Genomic DNA, 12547 nt, shown 5'->3' with positions numbered 1-12547 from the left:
CACCAGGAAACTCCCTTAGAACTATTAAGGGACTATGAAATTACGAAACACATAGATTATGTGCACTCTAAAAAGATATTCCACGAGTTCCCATCGTGGCTCAGTGGTAACAAACCCAACTAGTATCCATGAAGTCGTGGGTTTGATCCCTGGCCTCACTCAGTGGGTTGAGGATCCGGTGTTGCCTTGAGCTGTGGTGCAGGCTGCAGAAGCGGCTCGGATCCTGCATTGCTGTGGCTGTGGTGTAGGCTGGCAGCTGTAGCTCCGATTCGAACCCTAGCTGAAAACTTCCATATACCACAGGTGTGGTCCTAAAAAGACAAAAAGAAAAAAAAAGATATTCCAAAGACTCATTAAATAAATTACGTTCCATAAATAAAATGGGATACTATGACATAAAAATTACACACAGGAAAAATTCACTGATAGGAAAGCTGCTGACAATACACCTCCAAGTTTTAAAGGCAAATTAAAGAGTTTACATAGAATGATTCCATTTATGTAAAATTCTGTGTGCATGTTTATACATAGGTGTGTTTATATATGTATATTCATCAAAATGTTAAATGTTTAAAATGTTAAGTTTTTGCTTTCTTCATTGTACATATCAGTATTATTTAGACTTGTTAAAGTAAATGTGTCATGAGAAAATATAAATCCAAAATTCACTTTGGCAAAAAAAAAAAATTCTAAACAAAACCAAGTCATCTTTTGCACACTATATTTACACATGCACAGAGTCAATCAAATGTACTTTCCAAAACAGTAAAATGATTTAACCATTCACTAAGTTACCCACACCCCTCAGGCTACCCACTCATACTCTAAACTTGCATTTGACTGATTCAGAACTTCACTTTGTTAGTTTTTATCCTTGACATTACTTATAGTCAGTGTCAGTCGTAACCCATTAGACTCAAATACTTGTAGGTTACATTTTTAGAGTGCTTTACAGTAAGAAATTTGTTTACACATGATTTGCTTTATATCAAACCACTCATGTGCAAACAAAAATAAAGCCAAATAGAATATTACATTTTGCTTAGCAAACTATGCTTTATAAAATAAACTACTAGAAGCAATGATGTATTAATTCTAACTTTAATAGTAGAAATAGAAAATCAAAAGGTATTTGGTCTATAAGTCAAATTTAATACATGTGTTAAAGGCTTACCATACCAATCAGAAAAAAATATTTTTAAAAGACAACATCTGAGACATAACTAAGCAACTATATATTATGTATACATTCATATGTATATTTATGGCCTTAAACCAAAATAGACACATATTCTGTACATACTTTTCCTTTGCCTTGCTTTTGGTTTTTTCCTTCAATGTCTTCAAAATCTGTGTCAGAAGAAAAATGTGTCTCTGACTCCCTATGACAAAAAGATAAGCAATTATTTAAAATCTTCCTAAGAAATGTGTACGGAACTTCTAATTTTCACTATATTTTCTAAAATAAAGGTTTGGTTAACTCATTATAAAATTCTGTATCGGCATTAAATGTAATTAAGATGATTCTCAAAGCATCATATCATAGCACATTACCAAATATCTAAAATTACTTAACACAAAAACACAAACAGCTAAACTTTTTTGTTAATTTTTAACCAAAACATAAAAACGAAACCAGGAGCTCTCAAAATTTTAACTCAAGGAACTGTGGTGTTCTATTGAATGGCTGGTTTCATGTTCTGATTCAAAGAAAATGGTATACAGGTAAAACTGTATTTTAGCACTAGGTATAGGATAATTCTCTTTATTAGGGAATTTTAGAAATATTAAGGATCCTGGAGTTCCTATCATGGCTCAGCAGAAAAGAATCTAACATCCATGAGGACACAGGTTCAATCCCTGGCCCTGCTCAGTGGGTTAAGGATCTGGCATTGCCATGACCTGTGGTGTAGGTCGCAGACACAGCTCAGATCCCATGTTGCTATGGCTGTGGTACAGGCCAGCAGTTACAGCTCGAATTCGACCCCTAGCCTGGGAACTGCCATATGCCGCAGGTGCGGCCCTAAAAAGACAAAAAAAAAAAGAAAGAAAAAAAGAAACATTAAGGACCCTATGACCTCTCTTACATCACCCAAGAAATATTTATAAGCCTAACTATAACTACTCAAAACATGTATTTCTTAAAATATATACATATAGAAACATTTGTTTCAAACTAAGCCATTTGAAATACAGTAAGGAAGTGTCTAATTGATCAAAATCCTTTAGGAAGTAAAGAGGTAGTGAGTTATAGTCAAAAGAACTGGTTCAAGTACAGTACAAAGAAACTGTGACCTTGGAGTTCCCACTGTGGCACAACGGGATCAGCAGCATCTTGGGAGCGCTGGGACTCAAGTTCAATCCCTGGCCCAGCATAGTGGGTTAAGGATCCAGTGTTGCCCTAGCTGCAGCTTAGGTTGCAACTACTGCTTGGATTCTGATCCCTGGCCAAAGAACTCCATATGCTGCAGGGCAACCAAAAAAAAGAAAAAGAAACAGTGATCTTAGACAACTGACAACCTATCATTCTTCTCATCTATAAACAATGTTTATGCAGGAAAGAATGAAATCTCTAAAGTCTTCTCAATCTCTAAAATATAAATTTATAGTTCTAAGATTTTGTCCCTATTTTGGAGTAGGAGGGGTGCTTTGTATAATCTGGATCTTTTCATACATAAGGAAGAATAATTTAAATACACATGTGATGCTTCCAATATATGTAAACATGTACCCATCTAAATAGTAGTAATATACTCATACTTAAATGCTTAAGGCAAGACATACTTGGTATTTGAGTCAATGGATTTTAGAATTGAACAATACACAAAGAAGATAAAGGTTTTACCATTTTAAATGTGTAAACCTATTATCAGTTTTGTATAAAATAAACAGAATCAAAAGCTACCTTTCTAAAGCTAGTTTTCTCTAACTAGTTTTATTCTATTTCCATTTTTATTGCTATAATAACCAGTTGTCCAGAGGCTGTGAGGCAGGAATACTTTATAAATCTGAAGTAATGGTTAAGGTGTTAGCAGGGGAAAAAAATTACTATTTGTAGCACTTATCTAAAGTTATTTAAACAATGTATTGAAGACAGTGGCAATTCTAACTATGCCCTATAACGTTTTGAGGAGAGAGCCTGTAATAAACACCACTTCCCAGAGTTAATGCACCAAAAACTGAATGACTACTTAATATTATCCCTTAAACTCATGCCTGTTACATCTTAAGAAGATTGTTGTCATTAATAATCTTCTTACATACCTACATGGTCTTGCAAAAAAGGAAAATGTTTTTAAACATTGTGGTGTATAAGTAATATTTCTTTCTTCCCCATGACGAAAGGGACACTAGCTCTCTTATTAGAGCTCAGTGAATGCTCAAGTCTGCAATCACTAGTCTCTGCCAATATTCCAATGGCCACAAAGTAATCAAAGGCTCAATTACACTCTTAATCCTCATCTCCAGGCTATCCCAACTAAAAGAATGAGCCACTAGAGGTTTAATTACTAACTGGAAAATCTTCTGAAGAAAACTGAAGTGAGTAATCAGGGTAAGTCTAAAATATCCCCACAACCAGAGAAGAAATATTCTTGTGAGTCTTTCTCTGATGCTTTCCTCTATTTTTAGGATCAAAAGAAAAACAACAACAAAAATCTATCCTTGGAGCTCCCGTCATGGCTCAGTGGTTAACAAATCCGACTAGGAACCATGAGGTTGCAGGTTCGAACCCTGGCCTCGCTCAGTGGGTTAAGGATCTGGTGTTGCCCTGAGCTGTGTTGTAGGTCACAGATGTGGCTGCGGCTATGGCGTAGGCCGGCAGCTACAGCTCCCATTAGACCCCTAGCCTGGGAACCTCCATGTGCCGTGGGTGTGGCCCTAGAAAAGACAAAAAAAAAATCTATCCTAGGTGAAATAACATATGCTAATATGTTTATGGAGCATACAGGGTTAACCTTTTAGTGGCTTGAAACTTCATGAGTCATCTATCACATGACTAAATCTTTCACTCCTTTTTCCCATTACCCTGATGCCACCTCACATACCCAATCAAATGCTGTCTAGATCTCCACAACATCAAGTCCCTCTTATCTATTATCCTACTTCAGGGCCTAATTACACAAACCTCTTTAATTATCTCAAATGTAATAATGTATTAATTAATGTATCCGAGACATTTCATAAGACCTAATAGTCAAACCAAAAATTAACTTTTTTTTCCTCAGACTATCCCATATCCTCCCTCAAACAAAAAAGAAAAACAAGAAATTTTCCTCCAGGAGTTCCTGTGCAGTGGGTTAATGATCCAGTGTCATTTTTAGAGCAGCTCGGGTTCGATCCTTCGCTCAGGCAAGTGGGTTAAAAGCATTGCCTCAGCTGTGATGTAGATCACAGCTGTGGCTCGGATTCAAATCTCTGGCCCAGTAACTCCCATATGCCACAAATGCAGCCAAAAATTTTTAATTTTTAACAAAAAAATAACGAGGCAGTTCCCTTTGTGGCTCAGCGGTTAAAATAACAGGACACTAAAAATCATACTTTGAAATACTGGCAATGTCCCAATAGGCTCTTAAGAGTCTGAAAAATAACAAAATCATTTAAAAAGTGAAAATCAGAGTTCCCATCGTGGCTCAGTGGTTAACGAACCCAATTATATCCCTGGCCTCGCTCAGTGAGTTAAGAATCCAGTGCTGCCGTGAGCTGTGGCATAGGTCTCAGTCATGGCTAGGATCCTGTGTTGCTATGGCTATGGCGTAGGCCGGCAGCTGCAGCTCTGATTTGACCCCTAGCCTGGGAACCTCCATATGCCTTGGGTGTGGCGCCAAAAAGACAAAAGGCAAAAAAAAAATAACAAGTGAAAACCTATAAAACATCAAAAGTAGACACTGACTACCATTATGTACAATAATATCATTTTTCAAAATTTTTAGCAACCAGACTCCGTTTTAAAGTCAAGTCTTACAAGACTCTAATAACAAATTTAGTGTGGTTTATGTATGTATAAAGTTAAAGGGGTTCACAGGCAGTTTAAAGGTTCACTTTCATTTTGGCACCTCATAAAACTGGAGCTTAGTTGGTATAAAAACCACTACTGCATATAGTAGTTCAAATTCTTTCCTATATCTAACACCAAAGAGTAATTAGAATAAAAGTTGAATAAGTAGCTTTTAAGACGAAGGTAATGAAAATACCTATGTTGAAGTCACCTTATAGACCAATGAGCATATAATTTGTTTCTGCTCTCCCCCTCCAAAAAAAAAGGAGGGCATGTCCTACCCTCCTACGTTTGTTTTAGCCTATCATTTGATTTTATAATAGAAATCTGATATTACATCCTAAATACTATTGCTTGGTATATATTTGATGAGAACACTTAACATTTTAAGAATTTCATGACATTCCATCCAAACATTGCTATTGTAAAACCAAGTATGGACTCAAAGAACTGAACAGCAGAAATAATAAGTTTTATAGTATCTAAATTAAAAAATAAATTTAAATATATTACAAAAAAAGCATAGACTTACTGTTACAGAGCCCAATAAACAATGATATAAACTGTTTAAGTATGCATGCTTATACTGAAACATAAGATCTTCTAAAGAAGAAATAACTTTAACTGAAGCTAACACATTTCCCATTTTGTGGAAAAAGTATTTAGAAATTATCATAATATACTTACTGAAGAAGATTAAAATCAGTTGGTATTTCTGGAGCTGCTATCATTTCTTTATCATCTTCTGGAACGCCCCAATGTCAGAAATATACTCATATATTTACGTGGGTAAAATGATGGTTTGCTTCTTTCTTCTAAGACAGACAATTCCTTTAAAAGGAGAGGGGGAGGATGCCTTATTTATTGTAAACACACTAAAAATACTGGGAAAGAAGGAGTTCTCTTGCGGTGCAGTGGACCACAGCACTGTCCTTGCAGCAGCTTGCATTGCTGTGGCCTGGGTTCAATCCCTGGCCCAGGAACTTCTGCAAGACACAGGCCAGCCAAAAGGAAAATATATATAATATATATATATATATATGTAATATATATATACATATATGTATATATATATATGGAAGGGTATCTACCCGAAAACTAAATTTCCAAGTGCCTGCTAATGTGTTTTAAATAAGGAATTCTTTCCCTTGCTCTTGACTGCTTTTTCTAGATAGGGATTTGTTACAACTGTTGTAGCCCCACAATAGTAACAACAGATACAAAGAAAGAAGCCTCAATTACAACTATTTTTTTTAATTTGTTATGATTCTCTAGCCTGGCTTAAAAAGACAGATGCCCTAACTAGGAACAGAATATGACTCTTTTCCTCATCCTAAAATCTTTATGACAAGTTTACACCATAATACAAGATGCCTGAAAACTCTATAGCTTTCTGCTGATGATGTACAGTAATAGTTGAAAGGAGCTAAAAATAAATAAATAAATAAATAAATAAATAAATAAGACATAATTTTAAAACGCTTTAAAAATAAGTTCTTCTACCATAGAAGAAACATACAGTCCAAAGCCTGGCTTACTAATAGAGTACTTCATGATAATACCACCTGCGCTGAACAGGAAAGGGGGAATAATGTTAGCACTGATCTATTTCCTCAAAGAACTTACAATCAATTTAAATACCAATAAAGTCATATGGACAGCAGAATAATGTCATGTGTAACCAAAGTAAGTTTAAGTCCGGCTATAGGAAGATGCAGTTACTAAACAAGAGAGTGATTTAAAAGCAAATGACAAGTCTATAACGAAAAAGAAAAAACATGCTGGGCCTGAAGCTCTTATTATGTATAACTTTCTGCTATAATTTTATACTTTTATTCCCAAGTAAATCTCATACTTGGTGGCCACCTAAAGACTAAACATATCCAATTAATAATAAATGTTAAAATGTCACATACTGATGAACTTCTAATGATCTCTTTCAGCAGAGTAGACATAGAAGAAACTGATCAAATTTTCCATTAATTTTAAAGCTCTAAAAAACATAAATGACTGCTAATATGTAATCAATATACAAAAGTTCAAAACACTACATTTCCTTGCTCACTCTAATTAAGTTACTATGAATAGCAAAATAATGAAGAGGAGAAACAAGAATAATACACAAATTAAGCCCTAATCAAGGATTATCTATACCACCACTCTGAGTTTATCTTTTTTCCAGAGAGTACTCATACTATAAAATCTTTATTTATTTATTTTGCTCTTTTTAGGGTCACACCTGTGGCATATGGACATTTCCAGACTAGAAGGTAAATCAGAGCTATAGCAGCTAGGCTCCGCCACAGCCACAGTCACGCCTGATCCAAGTTACATACAAGATCTACACCACAGCTCATGGCAACACCAGATCCTTAACCCACCAAGTAAGACCAGGGATAGAACCTGCGTCTTCATGGTTACTACTCAGTTCATTTCCGCTGGGCCACAACGGAACTCCTAAAATCTTTATTTAGATATGACTAATAGTATGGTCTTCTCACACTAAATCATGGTCCCAGGATTGTTTCCCTCCAAAGCTACTAACTGTTAATCTGGTTTTATTCTTAGTGTAACCTAAGGAATTATCTAAGTAGTACACCAGAGTTCTGAAACTTGCCATCACATGTAAGACACACTCCAGCCTCCCAAGAATCCAAACTTATTTTTAAAAGAAGACTATTTTTTAAGGGAGCTGGAAAGGTATAGAGCTAATAAGTCCTAATCAACACATCAGGTCATCTAGATGGCAAGATGGAAACAAAGCACTTGCTGTGTCTCTCTGCCTACCTGTTCCCTCTCCTAAGGATTTTATAAAACCAAACTTGGTGCATTCCTTAAATATACAGCTTTTATGCAGACTTTAAAGTATTCTTTAAGTGTTTCTTTTAAGTATTTTTAAAGCAGACTCCAACGTATTCTCTTAAGTGGCATAAAGAATGAATCAGCTCTGAAAAGCCAAGAGCACTAAATATAAAATAGGTATTATGTGATACACATTCTTCCAAATAGCAAAAAATTAAATTCCAGTGTATAAGAAATCTTGCCAGGTCAAATTATGTTGCTCAGTATAAGGCTAGCTAACTTGTATTTGTAATTAGAAACCAAAGCAAACACAAAAGAAAAACAGAATTGATAAGGATGAGAATCTCCCAGGCAAGATGTCTGTATTTTAAAAAGAAATATCATACCAAGGTCTGATAGACTTATAAAAAACTATTGAACTATCCAACTGCCTATGCCAGTAAAACATCTGTTTTTTAAAGTTTCTGAATATTAAAAATCTACCAAGTATCTACCATGTGCCAAATGCAGTGGTAGGCACCAGTGAACAGGAGGCATTGCTCTCCTGTTCACTAGGCATACAGTGGCGAACAGGAGAGCAATGATCCTTGCTCTTACGAAACTACTTATAACAATAAATGTGAAAATATATTTATTTCTAGAAGACAACTGCCTCTATTGTCATGTATTATTAAACATAATATTAAATTCTATGTATCTTGAGTTTTTACTATTATCATTCTCTAACCAATTTGCCACCAAAACAGTTCTTCATAGCTCAAAAAAAATTATATATATTAAAGTTGCTTTGTTATTTATTTTTTGTTTATGTATTTATTGTCTTTTTGCCTTTTCTAGGGCCGCTCCTGCGGCATATGGAGGCTCCCAGGCTAGGGGTCAAATCGGAGCTGTTGCCGTCGGCCTACGCCAGAGCCACAGCAACGTGGGATCCCAGCCGCATCTGCAACCTACACCACAGCTCACGGCAATGCCGGATCCTTAACCCACTGAGCAAGGTCTGCAACCTCATGGTTCCTAGTCGGATTAACCACTGTGCCAGTTGCTTTGTAATTTAAAGTGAGGGGGGAACAATGGGCAAGTTAGCATTTCTTTTTTCTTTTTTCTTTAAGACCGCAAATTTTACAGAGTTCCCCTCATGGCTCAGTGGAAACAAATCTGACTAGTGTTCATGAGGACTCAAGTTTGATCCCTGGCCTCACTCAGTGGGTAAAGGATCTGGGTTGCCTTGAGCTGTGGTGTAAGTTGCATATGTGGCTGTGGTATAGGCCGGCAGCTACAGCTCTGATTTGACCCCTAGCCTGTGATCCTCCATAGGGTGTGGCCCTAGAAAGACCCCCCCCCAAAAAAAGGAATACAAATTTTAGGATGTTCTGGTGTGGTATAGTGGGTTAAGGATCCAGTGTTGCTGCAGCTGTGGCGCAGACTACAACTGCAGCTGGCCTGGGAACCCCCACGTGCCACAGGTGTAGCCAAATTAAAAAAAAAAAGAATACAAACTTTGCCTGCAGGAAGAACTGAGCACTTTCCCTTTTTAAATGTCTACAGCTGTATATACATACAATTTGCTTCCCCCAAAGATTTTCATTAAAAAATTCACAAATGAGATTTTTAAATGTACTTTAATACCATTTGACCTAATTAGAAAACCCAAAACTTTAAGAGTATATAATGCTCAAATAAAAGTGTAAGTTTAATAATCAAACTCACCACCTCATTTCTGGACTACTGTAGGTTATTAATTTTTTAAGAAATATGCTCAAAGATCACAAGGTGGAGCTCTCACCTAGTGTCAAGGAAAAAGTGAGATTTTTTTTTTTAGCATTTGTACCAATTCTCTTTAACTACTATAAAAGGCTTAACATTCCAACTGTATTGGAGGATAAAGCATAGAAGTGAAATTTAATTCTCAATCACTATTTTCCTTTTGGGAAAAAAACATCCAATAACAACTAGCCTCTGCTTTTCCTTACTGAAAACTAAGCAAACGCATTTGTTGATAGGTTGAATAATATAAAGTAAAAGCACTTTCTTAAGTTCAAGTGTATAATAAATACACTGCTATTAAAGATTAAATGCATTCATATATAATTTTTGGATTAAAAAGTGATAGGTGATTATTTTAATTCTACACGTTAAATTCAAGTAAACACTCTCAGCAATACTGCTTTTGATATAAACAGAGATCTAAACGCTGAAACTTGATCACCATAACTTTTAAAGTTATCTATAATGAATATATGTTTAGGGCCTGTTAATCAGTTTAGATTCTCAAGCTAAATTCAGTAACAAAAAATTTTGTTCTTCCATTTCTGAAAATCTATTGGATACCTACTACTGTAGCATATAAACACAAATACATATTAAATATATATAATTATGCTTGCATCCTTAACTCCCAATGACTTGATTAAAATTACCTCCAAAAAAGTGAAAATACACAAAAAACGACCAGTTTTTCTTTTTATAAAAGAAGGATTGTTTCAAAGTTTCTTTAATTCAATCCCAAGTGGTCTCAAGATAGAAAATAAAAAGCTGCAAAAGGTCCCTCAGAACCCATGTGTTATTGGGGTGTGAAGAGAGCACATACTATAGCTGATGTGTTTATTCTTTCCCTTAAACTGCAGAAATCTTCAACTGCTAAAAGCTAGCAAATTCAGCACATATATCACATGCCACCTCCTTATCTTACATTCTTCTATCTATAAGGACCTTATCTTGGAAATGTATATACCCTTCTAAAATGCTACCATCATTATCATACAAACACATAACAATAGGAACTACCTATGAGTTCCTGTTGTGGCTCAGCGGGTTAAGGACCCAAAATTGTCTCTGTCTGCTTGCTTACAGGTTTAATCCCAGGCCTTGCTCAGTGGGGTAAGGATTCGGTGACATGGGTCACAGATCCAGCTCGGATCCAGTGTTGCTGCGGCTGTGGCAGAGGCCACAGTTGCAGCTTCAATTCAACTCCTGGCCTGGAAACTTCCCCATGCTGCAGGTGCAACCATTAAAAAAAAAAAAAAAAAAAGAATACAAATATATATAACTGAGTCACTTTGCTATATAGCAGAGATTAACACAACATTGCAAATCAACTATACTACAATAAAATTTTTACAAAATAATGCGATCTACATTTCCAAACTATAGGAAAGGTCAAACACCTGCCCTTACAAACTTAGTTAACATACAGAAGGAAGGGGAAGCCAAAAGTAAAAGAAAAAAAAAACTTCCTAAAATAATTAAGTAGACAAAGTGGACACACCTAATGCCACAACACTTCAAAAACAACTTTTCCTTTCAGGAAGAGGGGAGGAAGCAAGCTGGGGCAGCCTACACAGATTTGGCATCACTATACACTGCCAGAAACTAAAGCCAGATAGAACTAGAAACATTCACCTGTTCCCCTCCTATTTTTAAGTGTATGATAGTAGATGCTCAGCAATCTTCCTCATTTCCTTGTCTACCCACATTCCCCAATATTCTCCAAATGTGACTGAAGGCCTAACTACAATCAGGATCACATGGCCCAACTTACATACTCAGTTTGCCCTAGTTCTTGACCATCAGTTCTGATTTCTACAGAAAAGCAAGCACATCATCATGAACTTCACAACAAATGAGTGCTACCATTTGTGGGGGTTGGGGGGGAGCATGGAGTGGGGAAATAAGAAAAGGTTTCTGCCTTATTCCTGCAGACCCACTACTCTATCATTCTGCACTCAGTTGTAACCTATGCCACTCTGCCTTGTTCTTGCTGTAATATATCTACCAGCTCCATCCCAAGAACTGGAATCCTGCCCCTAAACCTGAGTTTAGTCTCCCTGTGTCACTCTAGTTGCCCTAATCTAAATGTCACAATACTGTCCTCCTCTCATCTGTCTATCATACTGGCACTGACTGCTGCTAGATACTGGATACCTGATATATAGGGGATACATATCAGCTAATTCCAACTCTGCTAATTCCCCAGTTTGCCCTAACAAGCTGCAGTTGAGTAGATATTATCTGGCCCTATCACAAGATAAACATCAAAACAGGTAAATATTTGTTTTATCATATACTTTCACCTTAAAAAAATACCTCAGTCTTCAAGGTCAACAGCTAAATCATGAATCATTTTTAAAGTCCTGTCAATTCTCACTCTCCATCCCACTTACACTTGAATATCATACTCTGCATTTAGCTTTCTGTACTAATTTACAGAAAATGACACAACATAACTTTCTGTATGTTAACACATGAGTAAACAGCAATAATTACTACTGGGTATAGTGGCTTTCAACATTTTGGAGGTGAGACCAAATTAGCTGGTATAAAGGAATACCTGGAACTGAAAATCAAATTTACAACAATAAGCTAATTTCTTGTGTTAATACTCATAAATGGTATACAGAATTATATAAACACAGTGCAGGAGTTCCCGTCGTGGCGCAGTGGTTAACGAATCCGACTAGGAACCATGAGGTTGCGGGTTCGATCCCTGCCCTCGCTCAGTGGGTTGAGGATCCTGCGTTGCCCTGAGCTGTGGTGCAGGTTGCAGACGCGGCTCGGATCCCGCGTTGCTGTGGCTCTGGCGTAGGCCGGTGGCTACAGCTCCGATTCGACCCCTAGCCTGGGAACCTCCATATGCCACGGGAGCGGCCCAAGAAATAGCAACAACAACAACAAAAGACAAAAAATATATATATATATAAAATTCAGCACTTTTTCATGATAAAAACACCAACAAACCAGACAATGACGGCA

At 36.5% G+C, this 12547-nt stretch overlaps 1 protein-coding gene across 8 annotated transcripts in view; it reads right to left on the bottom strand.

Annotated features, from left to right (window-relative positions):
- STAG2 (stromal antigen 2) overlaps positions 1-12547 on the bottom strand; it is a 138897-nt gene that overhangs the window by 85797 nt on the left and 40553 nt on the right. For all 8 annotated transcript variants that reach the window (XM_047765856.1, XM_047765852.1, XM_047765857.1 and 5 more), the window contains exons 2-3: positions 5684-5827; positions 1304-1382 (exon numbers count right to left, since the gene is read on the bottom strand). In XM_047765856.1, coding sequence (XP_047621812.1) covers positions 1304-1382; positions 5684-5727 — 123 coding nt within the window. In that variant the 5' untranslated portion in view covers positions 5728-5827. The remainder of the gene's footprint in view (positions 1-1303; positions 1383-5683; positions 5828-12547) is intronic.

This window comes from Phacochoerus africanus, chromosome X (genome assembly GCF_016906955.1).
Source record: "Phacochoerus africanus isolate WHEZ1 chromosome X, ROS_Pafr_v1, whole genome shotgun sequence".
Lineage (NCBI taxonomy): Eukaryota > Metazoa > Chordata > Mammalia > Artiodactyla > Suidae > Phacochoerus > Phacochoerus africanus.
This window is presented reverse-complemented; position numbering and strand designations above follow the sequence as displayed.